A 17,759-nucleotide genomic window follows, 5' to 3' on the forward strand; every position below is an offset into this window, starting at 1 on the left:
ACTCGCAAACAAAACGTGATAATGAGACATAGCTTTTAACTACTTCGTCCATGTGTAACTACATGATGATATGTATAGCCTACCTTTATCACAAGTCTCTCCATTCCATCCCTCGGAACACAAATCCGATGGACAGGAACCGTTAGCTTTGTCACACATAGCGTTGAGTCTGCAGTTTCCACATTTGGTAATGCAATCTCCATAATACGTATCATTGCAGGCTTAAAAAGAGAGAAAGTTTGTTTTGTAATAAAACTGAAATTAATGATGTTTATGTTTAACTGCATTCAACGCAGGCTCAACAGAATTGGTAACAATTACACTAGTCATTGTTCTCAGCTGGGAAACGTAGATGCTCTGCATCTAAAATTGCATTATCGTACCTCAGAGATGACTCAGTCCACGTTACCGATGTCGACCTTTTGAACACTTAATTTGAAATCTCAACACAGATTAGCTTAGACTAGGCATACCAGTAAGATGGGGTTTCTTATATTATATAGCATGGCCTCTAGGAGAAAACGTATCGGTTCTCTAGGGAATGGCGTTCGGTAAGGTGTTGACATCATTTGTTGTCATTAATCTCTAAATAGTATGTAACTCCTTCTACATATAACCACTGCATGCATATATGTTCAAAGTCCACTTTGGAGCCGATGCTAGACACTTAAAAGTATACTCATATCGGGAATTTTTAACGGCCATTCAAGATTGTTAATATTTATTTTACGTACATTTCCAGGAGCGAGACCACACAGAACTGTACCAACATGATTTGTCAACGTAAAATATGATACTAGTGTTTTGTAACATCTCACTACCAATATTCCCATCAGTTTTAAACCAAGTACCCACAGAATAATATGTAAAGCAGTCCCAAACTATGAAACCTACCGTGACGACATTTGTCCATTTAGAATTAAGCACTTGAGTTTAGTTGCAGGTTCTACACACTTAGAGACAGTTTCATCAGTGATTATAAACTGGATTATATCGGAGATTATTACGGTGTTATATTTCAGCCGTGATATATCTCTTTTCCTTGAAAACCGTAGTCAGATGTGTATGTTATTAGCAGGTACCCTCAGTGTCTTTTAAACTCGGTATGTGAACCATAATTATGTTGCTATTTTCATGGATACGTTTTCGTACTATTTGTATTTATCCGTAAACTCTCTTAACAAGTCTTCTCTTTTGCTTCATAGCCCACAGATGTTACCAAATTCCCCTGGTATAATAAGCTTTCGCCATCCACAGCCACCGTTTGTTTTAAATATATTTTGTTCTGAACTTTAACTGGCAATTACATTCAAAGTGTATACCTTGTGTAATGAAGCCTGTATTTCATTATTATGGTTTTATTTTATTCGACTTCGTTTAGGACGTGTTCAATCTCTTCGGTGACATAGTTGTCTTGCAGAGCTTTATATAAGGGATCTGAGTTTGCGTTAAGCTGTTTAGGTCAAGAGGTGGATTTCATCGTGTATTTTTAGCTTTAGTCGATAATCGACTGCTAATAAAATTCAGAGGTATATACACCAGGCCACAGCTTAAAACTGAGATCTCAAGGAGCATAATAACGTGGGACGGAATGGTTAATGATAATATTCCAACCACTGCCACACCGGGTCTCAGAGACACAGTTGTCAGTGTGGTATCATCAAAATCAACTGAATCTTATCTGCTATTATACCGAGCGCATCGCTGTTTAGTCTTTGACCATAGGATATCTTTTTTCCAAACCAAAATCTTGTGAGTCTTGAATATTTGATTATATTGACAGTATAATACTTTATAAGTCTTCTAGCCTAGTGTTAATAATATCATGCTCTCTGTTTCAAGGTATGCTGTCTGTTTTCTCACAATGATGTTGATTGGACACAGCACGTCTTTCTCGAACAAAGCATCTCTGCTGATGCTACTACTGATCGATGACATTTCATATATTGAAGGAAAGTTTATTGCCAAGATGTTTTACTGTAGTGGCGGTCGAGTGCCAGACTCTCTGATGATAATCTTTTTGGCCGTTATTGTGATTACGAAATCGCAATTAAACTCAACCGTTTGCAGATCTGCTTCGGATAATCTGAGAACCCCATTGCTTGATGTCCATTTATTTTAAAGCATCAACCTCATTGTGGAATACATACTCTAACACCAGTGCTGTATATTCTTTGTCTATATCATACACATTTTCTGCGAGCTGCACCAATACTCGGTATGTATGGTCGATCATATGATATGTCATTCGTTCGTGATCCTTGTTTATGTCTGTTTACGCCTTGTTTTGGTCTGATCGCTGAATGGATTTGTTTTATCGCCTCTAATCTAACTAAAATGACCATTTAAATTTCGAAAGGCGAAGATGATCATTGTGGCTTAAAATCCCAATTCGTGAGAGTTCTTGTTAAAGCCATCACACCGGATCGTGTCTTCAGAGGCAAACGTAGACACAGACTATGTGTGAAGCTTACTTATGACACACTATCGGTTAGGCGGGAACGATAATCTGATAATTGGTATCATTATGAGCCTGTATGAGACGTCTTTAATACATTTGATGAATTGTCAGTATTTCTTTAACATGACTGACAACGAAGCTAATTAAACGTAAACCTTCGCCAGGGATAGTGAAATTGTCATTTTGTTGGCTGATGATAAGGCCACCAACATTATAAAATAATTGTCTTTAAACCCAATGATAGTAACCATACGCCTCTGTTGCAGTTATTCCGTGTACCGACCTGACACTATATACAATCATGTACACAAACTTTAACGCAAACGACGGTACAGGCATATATGGACTCTTCTAGGAGTGGAATTATAGACGAGTGGTTGGTCATAAGGGCAATTGAAGTCACGAAGGAAGTATTGACCACTTTGATTCATGGTGAGCTGTGCGAACAAAGACGGTGTTTCGTCCGCAATTATTCTGCCTCAGTAGTTTCGGTGGTCAAAGTGGCTTTGTCTTCTTTTAGCAATACATTGCCTTTACCAACACCAAATTTGGTCATTTCAAAGTCATCAACTATATTGTAATAAGCAATAGTGCCACACAATAAAACATTTGAACATGTTAAAAGAAGGACACTCGACGCTGATAGCACCATTTTTGAGCATTTCTTAATATAAAAACAAAGACGACCCATGTGGACCTCTTTGCTGAGTGTTAGGGATAAGGTAAACAATGACTCGATCACCATCGAACAAAACCAGCTGCTTGTCGGAAGGTCAAACCCTCAATAGCAACAGTGCGAATGTGCTATATACAACTAGTTTTGCATTCACAACCCTGTCAGACGGCAAAACTACCATCATGATAAACTCGCACCATCTTCGAAAAGATCAGAAGAAAGCTCGAGGAGAATGCGAAAGTGTCTCGAATATGCCCATATTTCACTCACAGACAAAGAGCGGGAAAACATATCCCATCAGAGTATGACAAACGCTGATGCTATACGTCTATGCAATGACCATCGATACCCATCTCAATGCATTTTCGTATGTCGCATTTGGAAACAACTTCTAAGTGCGGCTTCAGTTTGAGGTGCGGAATTATCACATACCATAATACCAGTTTGGCCTTTCAGACGGACTCTTACGTTCGTTTGTTGTTGTTGTAGGGTTTAACGCCATTTTTCAGCACTCGATAGGCTATACATGGCGGCCAGTATTAATGGTGGAGGAAGAACCCGGGAAAACACCGGAAAGAACCACCGACCCTCGAGAAGCTACTGGCAAGCTTTCTCACATACCCAGACTCGAACCTACGCAGACAGAGGTGAGAAGGCAGTGATCCGTAACGGAGAGCGCTTTAGACCACTCGGCCACTCGGGGCCCCCACGTTCGTTTGTATTTTATAGTATAATGCAAAGTTTATCCAGAACAGAAATAAGGAGGCAGCTATTTTATTTGCATTTCGCTGGAGTTTGATGGTGTACCACACGCAGAACTCACATACTGATCTGGCAGCAGTACATATTACTAATACCACAAATACACGCAACATCTATTAGATATAATCCTGACACATTTCATATTGAATATCAGTGTGTGTGCGAGCTAGTACAAATATCACTAAATATTTGGGAAGGATGGAAGATCTGTCTATCACAGTCCATTTGGGATCAATGTATATTTACCTTGAAGCCGTAATTGGATGCCTACGGGGTACTCCATGATTGCTAAAACGAACTAGATAAACCAGACATCCTGGACCGAGTCAAACTTGAAAATAATAAAATGGTAATAGGCATATTATAGAGTTCTGAGCCTCTAGACACAGGATATGCTGACTGAAAAAGATACATCCATGAATATATATATATATATATATATATATATATATATATATATATATATATATATATATATATATATATATATATATATATATATATATATATATATAATCAGTTATCCGTTATGATGATGATCGATAAGGTATTCATCAAAACCTACGCATTCAATGGCTCAGGCGAATGTTTCATTTTGTACTAAGCTTGAAAAATACAGGTACCGAATGAAATCGCCATGATAGCTCTATGGACGACTTGTAATTTGCACAGGTTAGGTTCTTCCTCAATAACACATAAAGTTTATGTGATAAAAATGAGAGGCAGTGCAAGTAGTATCATGCCGTATAGATTTAAGAAGACTATCGATGCCGAAATGCGAGAGTACTAGCTTGTGACTGACGTTTCAACAGACGAAGAGCCTCAGATTTGTGACGACCTCAAACATTCTGACTTTTACACGACCTCAGTTAAACATCTAATACAGCATGATGTTTACCACAGGGACTCGTCGCTCACATCTAAGCTGTCTTCAAATATACCAAGTCTTTAAGCCACGAGGTTAGAGCAAAACTATACACATTTTGACTGTGTTTGTGTAGAGGATATTATTGATTATCCTATTGCGAAAACGTCGCAGGGAAGATTTTCAAGACGTCAAATTTTGCCGAGTCGATTTTGCTCATTTTTCCTCCGGCTTTGTTCTTGTCCTCTAGACGCGTGACGATTGTTCTTGTACTGTTATCGCGGGCACAGCTTGCAGTTCGTAAACCTTAAAGATAGCAGACACACATTTCAATATGAAAGAGCCCATATTGTCTGCGATCTCATTCGGGTAAAAGTCCACCGAACGCAAATGGGCATTTTGTTTTATAAACCCTATCCAGACTGATATGTGGAGTAATCGCACATGCTTGTCATGCTGATAACGCCAGAGTAATAAGAGACCTTCTCAATATGAAACGACACACACAATTCACCTGCCCATTAGTTTACTTATACCCCTTTCATGTCTTTAGTGACAATGTTGGTAGGCGTCTATCCGATGGTTTGGTGCCAATGGCCTGTATATTGTCAAACTAGTTTCCCGAGAATGTCCACCAAGTCAATTTTCCTGAGGTCTGAAGTCATCCTTCATGGATTGTTTGGGGATTAAGGTGAAAGCAAATCGGCAATAATTATTTAGTTCTAAAACGTTGTGGTTATTGCACGTGGTTTTCATCAGAGCTCCATATGGGTGGGAATTGATCAGTATCGTTGTCATTGCATAGCAAGCTGACTTGAGTTTGTTGGACATGTTAAGTCAAAATCAGGTGTCATTGTAACATGTGTGTATCTCGTGCCTTTCATAGGCCTTTCGTACACATAGCGTATGCAAGTGCATTGCCATGAAAATGCTCTTCTGGCTGTGAACGATCCGGCACATCTTGTCTAAGACCACAATGTATGCTTGGTATGTACAAAGAGGACCCTGATGGGTGAGAGTTCATATATTGCACGGGCAGCCGGGTTTGCTGCCACAAAGCCGGATTTTTGTCTTTAGTTGCAAAGAGCACATACTCGGCTTAAATGTAGGTAGATGTTGTAAATATGAAAAGGGCTATTTTCTTTAACCCAAGCAAACAGCAGCCCTTGTGCTCTCTTGAATGTGTATTTTGCCTTAGGACTATATACACTGGTGTTATGACAGTATCTGCATGTAAATTTGTACCGACGTTGACTGCATGGCGTGTCTTCTTGTGCTGCAAGATATGCTTCGTGATGTGTGGGACGGAATGGCACATGGGGGACGCTGTAAACTAATGTGATGACTTTTCTCGTGCGACACTTAGTGATTATGGTGTGGTGCCAGCGAGTGGAGGATGTTAGTTATATCCTGTCTTACGTGCAAATGATACCACGGCCATGAAAGGAGCGTGAAGTTGCTATTACCCATCAGTGTACTGTCTATGACGTCACGTAATAATCAAGTATTGACGATTATTCTATAGATTTCCGGAGCCGTTTTGATTTGTTTTAATCTGTGAACGTAGCTGCCTAACGAGCAACATAGCAGAACACGGTAATATGATTGACAGTACATCTGGCAAAATAGTAGTACCTGGACGACATACTATGCGCTAGCGCCTCATAGTTGCCACATTGTTGGTAAAGGAGCAAATTACTTCACAAAAGAGCAACATGCTTGGCATCAATGAAACATATTCGTCAGCAAAACAACATAATTGGCAACATGGCATTGTGGTTGGTAATGTAGTGGCATGGACTGAAAGAATGTGGAGGAGACGGATGATGCTTTTGTTGTGGGAATGTTAATATTGAACTTTGAATTTGTTAATTTTAAATAATACTTCTGGTTACATGAACCACATCCATATTTTTATGGAAATTATGTTCGCAGGATTATTGATACTAAACTACAAGAGCTATAGATGACAACGTCCATACCATTTATCATATCATATTATCACAAGGTGATCTTTTACATTAATTTATGGGAGTCTCTAGCTACAGCGTTCGTTTTAATGTCTTATTGAAATCTTATCGATATACCAGTCCAACTTAATTGCATCACACACAGAACACTAACGTTTTGTGTAAGTTAGTGAATATGGTGTCCCAATTTAAACACCAAACAGTGTTCGTTTTTCTTTGCATTTTTGTTTTTCATTATAATTTCCATTATATTGTTGTATTAGTATTTAGTTTCATAGATACAATCATGCTTTAAACCATAAACCTTTCATTGACCTACATAGCGTGTAGTGATTTTACCTAATCGATATCAATTAAGTCATACTTTTGCTAAAGAGACACCGTTCGGGTCTCATAATTGTCGTTAACTTTGATTGGGATTAAGGTGGCTTCTGCGTTCCTGTGGCAATGCCTTTTTCCGCTGGCAGTATGACTGGTTTCAGGTTGCTTCCTAGCATGTATCTCTACCATCATGCCACCACACTTACTCCACATATATTACACAGCGACCTAATATCGCACCCCACCTCACATATCCAACATGGTTGTGACACCTTTGTAGCTTTCTGTAAAGCTCATGCATGCCAGCTTCAAATTGTAACTTAACAGCCAGTCACGATTTCTTTGCAATATATATTCCACCTGCATTGTTTGTCTTTTCTTTCTCGAACTGAAGTATCTGGCATTATTAAACATTACTCCGTATTTGCATACCTTACACGGGTAAGAAATCGCGATATTTCCTGTGGTGCATGTCACCTCCAGAGTCAATGCAAGCCATTCGTTTAATGCTGAACGCGTTTTTGAGTGAATATCAAAAAGAAAAACGCACTGCTACACTGCAAGATAAGTTTGATTTGCATTGCATTTTGAACGACACTATAACCCTGTACAGCCTCTCTCTCACTCTTTCTCTCAATCAATTGATAGAAGGGGTGGGGACGAACAACGTTGAACGACCCACTCACCGTTCCTTCCCGTTTCAAATTTTATCTCAAATTGTCCTGCACCTGGCCCACGCAAGCCGCTGCGAATGCTAATTTTAATGGTGCTAAGAGAACCGGATACCATGGGATCCCTCTGATCCGATACTTGTCTTGTAAAGAAAAGAATATTTGGTATAAAAAAATTATATAAGTTAGAGCATGGACAGGTTTCTCTAAGGACTTTAAGATCATGGTCGGTATAGTATGATTAATATACATGCAACAACTTTTTTCATAAAACACGTCTGTTTTGTCATTTTGTGACAGATAACTACAGAAGCATCTTCAACAAGTTAAAGAGTTACATACCAATATCACATCTCGATCCCTGCCAGCCAGGATGACAACCATATTCCTTTGAACAATTTCCCATGAATCTGTCGCATGTTCCATTCCGACAATTTCCACACTTAAATGCACAATTCTGACCATATGTCCCATTGCACTCTGAAAATCAGAAACAGTCATTGCAATTAATATATCTGAATTATATAAGAAACATGACATTTTATAAATAAGTGGTGTATGTGTGTGTAATTAAGATTGTTAACTTAGCTTTAACAATTTAAGTGGTACTAAATATTCAAATTGCAAAGTGCAAACACGAGCAATTAGACACTCATAGCTGAACTAATATACCTGAGTTTGCATATTTCGCCTGCGATCCCACTGCTTACGCAAATTGTATAGACTATTTTTGTAGGAAAAACTTATGTAAACGCAAAACAAACAGTGGAGCCAACATAACCGACCTGCCCGTCTCGTCGGGTCGCAACCTCTACCTATGCCTAAAACCTTACTCCTAATAATATTTGCTTTTACCTATCTGACTCACTCGAATCGAATTGAATTTGATATATATGTATGTACAGAGAGAGGGGGGAGGGCAGACAGACATAGTAAATGAGAGAGATAGTTGAATAGAACGATAAATATATAGGACATATATGTAGGTGTATTCCTGTATTTATTATAATACTTTATTACAAATGTTGAATCATAGCTTAGTTTCCAGTCGCCATAAAACTCTAATACTGAGACATAGCGTTTTACCAATTCGTTCATATGTACATTCGTTTAAAAGTGTGTGTGTTCCTTAATTGTAACTTCCTCTGTATCTTGGATCATGTTCAGGCCGGTCTCACGTAATTAGTATATGGATGTATCTCAAGTAACTCAGCCGTACTAAACGTAGATCACTGTGATATGATGTTCATGCTGGAGTGAATTAAGTTGATCCTATTTCACCTGCACTTATGAAATTATTGTTTTATTCCACTTCAAAGAGCATGACACAAATAAATAATGTTGTTCAGTGTGGTAATTTGTCAACAATTGTATGTTCAGCTATCTGCTGATTGAAGTTGAACCCTAATATCCAATGGACGCTATTTCAAAAAATTAAATACATTATTGAAAAGTGGTGTAAAGATACCCCTCAAGAAGATTAACTCAACCATTTCAAAACCATGTTAGTATGACCTGGTGCACATGTTTTAGTAACCTTTCTTATGTTTACCCATTTGTTTAATGCATCATATTTATCTTTATCTATTTTATATGTACATCAATGTTCATATTAATAGTGACCAATCCAACCTCATAACAAATAAATTGGACTGATATCTCCTGCCTCTACAGTTTTGATGTAATAGCTTAGACTCAACAAGTTATAAAAGAGTTCGAATTAGTCCTGTGTGGAACAGAATGGTTAGGCTTCTGTAGCATATCAACTGTACAAGGTGATTTTTATATTCGCCCAGCATCAATCATCCACAGCTTTCTCGTCGCAACAAGATGTGTGGATGTGTGCGTATGTGCTCATGTTGCCGTTGGGATGTGTTTTTTACAATTTAACACTTTGTACCGAAAAGGCCGTGACTTATAAAGAAAGTTGTATGAAACATATATTATTATGACATTTTATTTAACAATGGTCTATATATCGTAATCTTCTATAAAATGTGAAATGCATCCGCACAGTATGAATACATACTATGTTACACATTTGCGTATAAAAATATTTGGTAGATTTCACATATGCACTATATATTCAATAATTTAACACCTATGAACAACAGCATGAATGTTAACAATACCTTTTTCAGATACACACACGGTGTAATACCCTGATACTTTCTGCAAATTCATAGTAAAAGAACCATGACAAAAGAGTGCATTTTAGTGTTGCTACCAGCTTTCTTTATGACGGATTGATATCCTTATTTAAATACGCCCATTTTTTCTAAATATGCAAATGATTAATTCTTACAATGTGGCAATACTCAACAGGTGCATTTAGGGCATCGATTTGCTATCAAGAATCAACATCTTTTCACATAGAGTGCAAAACATTATCATAGAGTTTCCGGTGAAGTATATAGCAAAACCCTTTCTAACAAACAGGGTATAGTGTGGCGCGTAACACTTAAATTTTCTCATAAAAGGGGTGACTTCAAACAAGACAAAAGCACGTTTAAAGAACGCTCGCGAGAAAACAGCACTATGCCATGAATATATTTTCTTCGGACATTACTATAACCATACATCATATAAGACACTACAATATAAGTAATGTTGTGATCGAAAAGGAAATAATAAAAATGTGTTTCCCCATAAATTACCTAATATCAAGTTCCTTCAATATTTGTCTACCGATTCAATAGGTGACTCTGTACGATGTGGAATGGCATTTTGGTGTGTGAAAACATTCAATTTCCAAGAAAATATGAACTGAGAGAGTCGCTCAATTGCAGGATTAAGTTTGTTATACTTGGATTGATTAATACAAATTATGATTTCGCTTTCTCTCATAATAGAGCAAAATCTGAGTAAAAACAAGAATGAGCATTAAAGGATCCCCAATGGTCTGCCAAATATAAAAGAATGAGAATGCCTTTTTCTTTGAAACATTATTCAACAGGGAAGTAGTAAAATGAAAAAGCCATAGTATGACACAACATCTAGAAACAAATCCAGATAGGTCTAAAATATTTGTACCTGATGATAAATGGTTATCGCTGAACCAGATCAGAGGTGAATTTCAAACATTTACTAAAAGAGATCAGTCAATAAGTACAACAGATTTTAATTCCAATCAAGGAAGTTTGAATTATTAGTAGAACTAAGAATCTGAAATCAAAGATTCGGACTGATATTCTGGTTCATATCAAACATTTGACAATCGAGTCAATTTCATTATATTATCAAATGAAAACTTTAACCACCTTTTTGATGATTGAAACCTCAAATCAGGTACTATTGCATCAACTTTAAATAGCCTAGCTTTCAGACCAAACATTACTTTCGACGCCCGTGTTTTCATGTAGAGAGGGACATGTACTGTAAACCATATGGACTGAACCTCTTGGATCCCCAACATTTGGTGCACGAGTACTTTGGTGAGTATTTGCATGTATAAATGTCACGGGATTGCCGTCGACGTTAATATAGCTAAAACGTTCAGACGCTGGTCAATGATAGTTTCATTTGTGCAGATTTTGCCGTCATACGTCTAATATCAATATGTTCCTAGGGTTTGTGAATAGTAGGAGTATTGGTTAGATTTATACAATATCAGACGTTTCTGGAGCTACTTAAATTGCCCCATAAAGGAGATAAGTACGTGTTATCATAAAAGAGATAAGTACGTGCAAACTCATTATAGGATGCCGGTAGACGACAAAATAAACAAGTGCTATCAACGTAATTATGCTGCATGTTGTCTTACGTTATAATATTCCTTTCCCACATAACACCATGAAGGAGAATGTTTATCTATCTAGAAGTTACTATGATATTCCCATCGTTACATCAGCAGTCACTGGTGGTTTGACTTAGCCTGAAATTATAACAATCATTGAAAACTATATGATGGTATGGATAACCTACCTTTATCACAGTTATCTCCATCCCATCCCTCGGAACACAAACCCGATGGACAGGAACCGTTAGTTTTGTCACAAATTGCGCTGAGTCTGCAGTTTCCACATTTGGTCATGCAATCTCCATAATACATATCATTGCAGGCTTAAAAAGAGGGAATTTTTTTTGTATTAAATCTGAAATTAATGGCATGTATTTTTAGCAGCACTAAGTGCAGGATCCATAGAGTTGGTGATAATTGTACTAGTCATTGTTCTAAGTTGGGAAACTTAGAAGATATGCATCTAAAACGGCAGTACCGTACCTCCAATGACTCAGTCCACGTTACCCACGTCGACCGTTATGAACACTAAAAGTGCAATGTTAACACAGATTAGCTTGGAAACTAAGCATGGCAGTAAGATGGGGTTTCCAATATTTTCTCACATGGCCTCTGCTGGTTAAAGTATTGGTTCTCTTGGGAATGGCGTTGGGTGAAGTTTTGACATAATGTGTTCTGATTGATCACTAAATCGTCTGCAACTCCTTCAACAGATCTCAGAGAAATATAACCATTGCATGAATATATGTTCAAAGTCTGTTTTGAAGAAGATGCTAGACATTTTAAATTATGTTCATGTCGGGAAATTTGAATGGCCATTCATAATAGTTAATATTTGTTTTACGTTTCCAGGAGCAATACCACACAGAACAGTACCAACATGCTTTGTCAACTTAAAATATGAAACGAGTTTTTTGTAAGTTCTCACTGCCAATATTTCCATGAGTTTTAAAGAAAGTACCTACATCATAACATGTAAAAAAGTCTCAAACCTTGAAACCTACCATGACGACATTTGTTCATTTAGAACTAAGAACTTGAGTTTCATCGCCGGTTCTACGCAAGTACAGACAGTTTCATCAGTGTTTATCAACTGAGTTTATCGGAGAATAATACGGTGTTATATTGCAGCCAGGAAATTCTCTTTTCCTTGCAAAACCGTAGGCAAATGTGTATGTTATTAGCAGGTACCCTGGGTGTCTTTTGAACTCAATATCTGAACCATAATTATGCAGCTAGGCATAAACTCTCTTTATGGATACTATTGCGGGTACATACTATTTGTTTTTGTCCGTAAGCTGTCTTATCTATGTCGTAACATTTGCTTCATAGCCCACAGACATTAGCGATTTCCCCTGGCATAACTTTTGTTGGAAATCTTTAACTGCCATCATTTGTAAACATTTGAGCAATGAATACTTATACCTGCTTTCAGTGCCCTTCACCTCTATTACAAATTCTAAATCCACCTGTTGCTGCTCGATTGACATTTCGTGCAGTCTGACATCTCTTGTAAAAAAGTGATGTTTACAATATGTTAAGATCTGATCAGTACATTGTGCCTGTGCATCGAGAAAAGAATATATCAAATAATTATCGAACAAGTAACATAGCGAGATGTAAAATATAATTTGTAAACATGACACCGCTCAGTCTAGACTGAACTCCAACATTAGGTTTTGGATGAAGATGGACATGAAACACACGATTTGTTGCTGATTAATTAATGAATTACGTTAGTGACAAAGACAAAGGTTGCTTCATTTATGTTACGCAACTATATACTAAATATTTAATAACACGTCGTAGCAAGGAAAAGGATTTTAGATAATATCTTTATAAAACTGTATGCTGCAACATTACATTCAAGTATACTCGTCGTATATAGACCATACACTAATTATCTAAATTTTAGCTTGGGATATCAGGACTGTATAAAGCTTTCATGAACAAAGAGACATGGCACTGAACCTCCAGGTAGCCTTTTTGTATTTGAGTGTTTATTTTCTGCATTAAATCTGATAGGTAATATTGACAGAGATAATGACCTTTCACGAATTCCTACCACGGACACGGAACACTTTTAATTTGTAACATTTGATTAAAAAGTTGAAATGTATAATGTTCCTTACTTACCTCACACCGTTGATTCCTGAAAAATCAATAGCTTGTACAGCGCACACAAAACTGTTACAACATTTCTTGAGCCATTCTAGGGTAACGTTTCAATTAACTGCTGCCACAGAAGTTGCAAAGCACAGCACCAATATTTAGCCATCGATGTATCGTGTCACTTATTTCGTTTAGTAAGCACAGTAAATGCAAGCAATGTAGCGCGTATGAGAGAGGCAGTGATGTGTATGTAGTGTCATTAATGACAAAAGGATATGGCTCAAAGTTAAGGCCGCGTTAGAATTTGGTCTTTACACTGGGAAACGCATCATATGCCGGAGGTGCGCTGAGAAAAGGCATATTGTCTGATAATTTGATTCCATTTTTCCTGCTGTTTTAGTGAAAACATAAAGGTATAATAAATTTCCAGCGATCGATTTTGCTATTTCTTCGCTAGCGTTTGCCCTTTTATTGACTATTGCTTCTCCACTTCCTCAATTACAAAATGTATACCTTGTGTAATGAAGACTGCATTTCATTATTATGGTTTTATATTATTCGACTTCGTTTAGGACGTGTTCAAACTTTTTGTTGACAGAGTTGTCTTGTAGAACCTATGATAAGTGGTTTGAGTTTGCGTTAAGCTGTTTATGTCAAGAAGTGGATTTCATCGTGTAATTTTAGCTTTAGTCGATAGTCGACTGCTAATAAAATCCAGAGGTATATATACCAGACCACAGCTTCAAACTGAGATCTCCAAGAGCATCATGATGTGGGACGGAATGATAGATGATAATGTTTCAATCACTGCCACACCGGGTCTCAGAGACACAGTTGTCAGTGTGGTATCAACAAAACTAACAGAAACATCCCTGCTATTGTACTGAGCGCATCGCTGTTTAGTCTCTGACCATAGGGTATCTTTTTTTCAAACAAATATCTTGTGCGTTTTAAATGTTTCATTATATCGACATTATAATTCTCTATAAGTCTTCTAACCTAGTGTCAATAATAGCATACTCTCTGTTTGAAAGTATGTTGATGGTTTACTCCCAATCATTTTGATTGGACACATCACGTCATTTTCAAACAAAGTTTCTCTGCTGATGCTATCAGTGATCGAGGTATTCTCTTACCTAGAATGAAAGTTTATTGCCAAGGGGTTTTATTGTGGAGGCAGTTGGTTCCCAGACTCCCTGATGATAGTCTGTTCGCCCGATATTGTGATTACAAAATCGCAATTAAACTCATCCGTTTGCAGATCTGCTTTGGATATTCGGTGATCCCCATTGCTTGATGTCCATTTCTTTTAATCATCATTCAATTCAAATCTGAACCGGTAAGCATCAACCACAATGTTCAATACATACTCTAACAACAGTGCTGTATATTCTTCGCCTATATCTTACACATTGTCAGCGAGCTGCACCAACACTCCGTATTGCTGGTGGATCACATAACATGTCACTCATTCGTCCTACTTGCTTATGTCTGATCGATGAATGGATTTCTTTTATCGCCTCTAATGTAACTAAAATGCTAATTTAAATTGTGAAATACGAAGATGATCAGAGTGGCTTAAATTTCTAATTCGTGAGAGCTCTTGGTAACGCCATCACACTGGATCGTGTCTTCAGAGGCAAACATAGACGCAGACTATGTGTGAAGCTTTCGTATGAGACACTAGTGGTTCCGCGGGAACGATAATCTAATAACTGGTATCCTCATGAGCCTGTACGAGACAGAGTACATGAATTGAATGAATTGCCCATGTTTCTTTAATATGATTAACATAGAAGCTAATTAAACGTTAACCTTCACCAGGGACGGTGAAAGTGTCATTTTGTTGGTTGATGATAAGGCCACCAACATTATAAAATAAAAGCCTTTAAACAAAATGATAGTAACCAGATGCATTTGTTGCGGTAATTCCGTGTGCCGACCTGACACTACATACCATCATCTACACAACTTTTAACGCGATACCAGTGTCAACGATTTTGTCAGCCATGCTAGGTCTCTCCTCTTGGCAATGGTTACGTGAACCCTTGGGCTACCATTGATTGTGCGAACAAAGACGGTGTTTCGTCCACAATTTTTCTGCGTCACTAGTTTCGGTGTCAAAGCGGTTTTCTCTTCTGGCAACACATTGCCTTCAGCACCACCAAGGCTGGTCATTTCAAAGTCATCAGCTATATTTTAATAAGTAATAATGCCACACAATAAAACATTTGAACATGTTAACAGAAGGACACTCGACTGCTGATTGCACCACTTTTGAGCATTTTGTAATACAGGAACAAAGGTGACCCATGTGGACCTCTTTTCTGAATGTTAGGGATAAGGTAAATAATTACTCGAGCACCATAGAGCAAAGCCAGCTGCTTGTCGGAAGTTCGAACCATCATTGGCAACAGTGTGATTGTGCTATACACAACTAGTTTGGCATTCGCAACACTGTCAGACGGTAAAAGTACCATCATGATAAAACTCGAACCGTCTTCGCAAAATCTGAAGAAAGCTCGAGGGGATAAAGAGTGTCTCGAAGATGCCCATATTTCACTCTCAAAGTGCGAGCAAACATATCCCATCAGAGTATGAAAAACGCTGCTGCAATACTAGTATGCACTGACCATCGATACCCAACTCAATCCATTTTCGGATGTCGCATTTAGAAACAACTTATATGTGCGGCTTCAATTTGAGCTGCTAAATTATCATATGCTATAATACCAGTTCGGCCTTTCACACGGCCTCTTACGTTTATTTGCTTTTTATAGTATAATAGTAAGGTTTATCCAGAACAGAAATAAGGAGGCAGCTATAATATTTGCATTTCTCTAGAGCTCGAACTCACAAATGGATCTGACAGCAGTACATATTGTGTTTCGCCTTCCCCAGATGGTGTTGAAAAGAGCAGCACCCTGTATGGAACATTAACATAAGGACGGAGGTAAAGCATGAACGATTACGTTGGCTCTTCTCGGATGAGACAAAGATAGATAGCTGAGTCACGCCGTAATGCATGTTCGCAAGCCATATTTACAAGGTACTGATGACAATCGAGGGCATCTGAAACAAGAGCTATGCCTTGTGGCATATGTTTTGCCAGCACTGGGAGAAAGCCCTAAGACACGAACGTTTTACTAAAACATATTTGCCCACATCCTTGAAATGTATGCGAAGGAAGAGCACACAATGAACGAACCAGGATGTCGCAGGGAAAACGCTTAAGACAACACTGGAGACATTGAAAATGGTGATGGAGACATGAGTGTTAAAGTGCATACACATAAGTCTTCGTGCCGGCACAGTACAACATGGTCATTTCGTGTCTACTCGTCAGCACATGTTTTGGTATACGTTTATTGGTAATATCTCAGCATGACAGCGTTGTTTTTCACGAGCAGATTCGTTAGTAACCTCTCATTTACATGGATTTAGGGAATCGGTGGATGCAGACAACATCGACAAACCAGCTAGGTGACCAGAGGCCTATGAATTTCTTAGAGAGGAGAATGTTGGCAAAACACTCATGCGCACGGACAAATGGACCCATCGGTGTTTCACCGGTTTGTCATCCCCACTTATGCGTTAGTGTAATGCAGCTTCATATGTTGTAATATACTAGTCGCATCTTAAATGGGGGACCTTAGTCTACCCTATCTTTAAGTTTATAAGAGTTAAGCACTCAACGAAAAATCTCACAAATTTTGCGAGAACCATAGTTGTTGATGTTAGTGACATGAATTTTGGAGCGACACTATATAGGATTACAACTCTAGAACACGAAACGAACAGGTTGTCGGTAGCGACAGGCGCATCGACGTCCACTCCCACCCAGTTTATGCCACTTTTAGCGCATATATAACCCCACATGTGTTGCGAGTGATCTGGAGAAGGATCCATTTATGTAGACTTCATTCTCGAATATCATCAGTACGGAGATATATTAGAATCCATTACATCTGACATGGTTTTCATATAGGCGTAATAATGTTAAGAAAAACAACAATACCTTAAAGAGCGGACAATAGAAAGTGACAGCACATTCTACTGTGCAACAAACACAGGAAGTGAGACAAGTCACACATATTAAAACCCTTAGTGGACTTTTTGGTACATTACTTCCCGGCATAATGAAACAACGATGGACTGAGATGAAAACCTCAAACAATATCT

General features: G+C 38.0%; 1 protein-coding gene across 2 annotated transcripts in view; it reads right to left on the reverse strand.

Moving 5' to 3' along the window:
• Nucleotides 1-17,759, reverse strand: part of LOC149798465 (uncharacterized) — a 175,605-nt gene that overhangs the window by 46,783 nt on the left and 111,063 nt on the right. For both annotated transcript variants that reach the window (XM_089963657.1, XM_089963659.1), the window contains exons 9-11: nt 11,651-11,788; nt 8,069-8,206; nt 84-221 (exon numbers count right to left, since the gene is read on the reverse strand). In XM_089963657.1, coding sequence (XP_089819783.1) covers nt 84-221; nt 8,069-8,206; nt 11,651-11,788 — 414 coding nt within the window. The remainder of the gene's footprint in view (nt 1-83; nt 222-8,068; nt 8,207-11,650; nt 11,789-17,759) is intronic.

The sequence above is a fragment of the Sinohyriopsis cumingii genome, chromosome 6, assembly GCF_028554795.1.
Source record: "Sinohyriopsis cumingii isolate HCF-2022 chromosome 6, ASM2855479v2, whole genome shotgun sequence".
NCBI lineage: Eukaryota > Metazoa > Mollusca > Bivalvia > Unionida > Unionidae > Sinohyriopsis > Sinohyriopsis cumingii.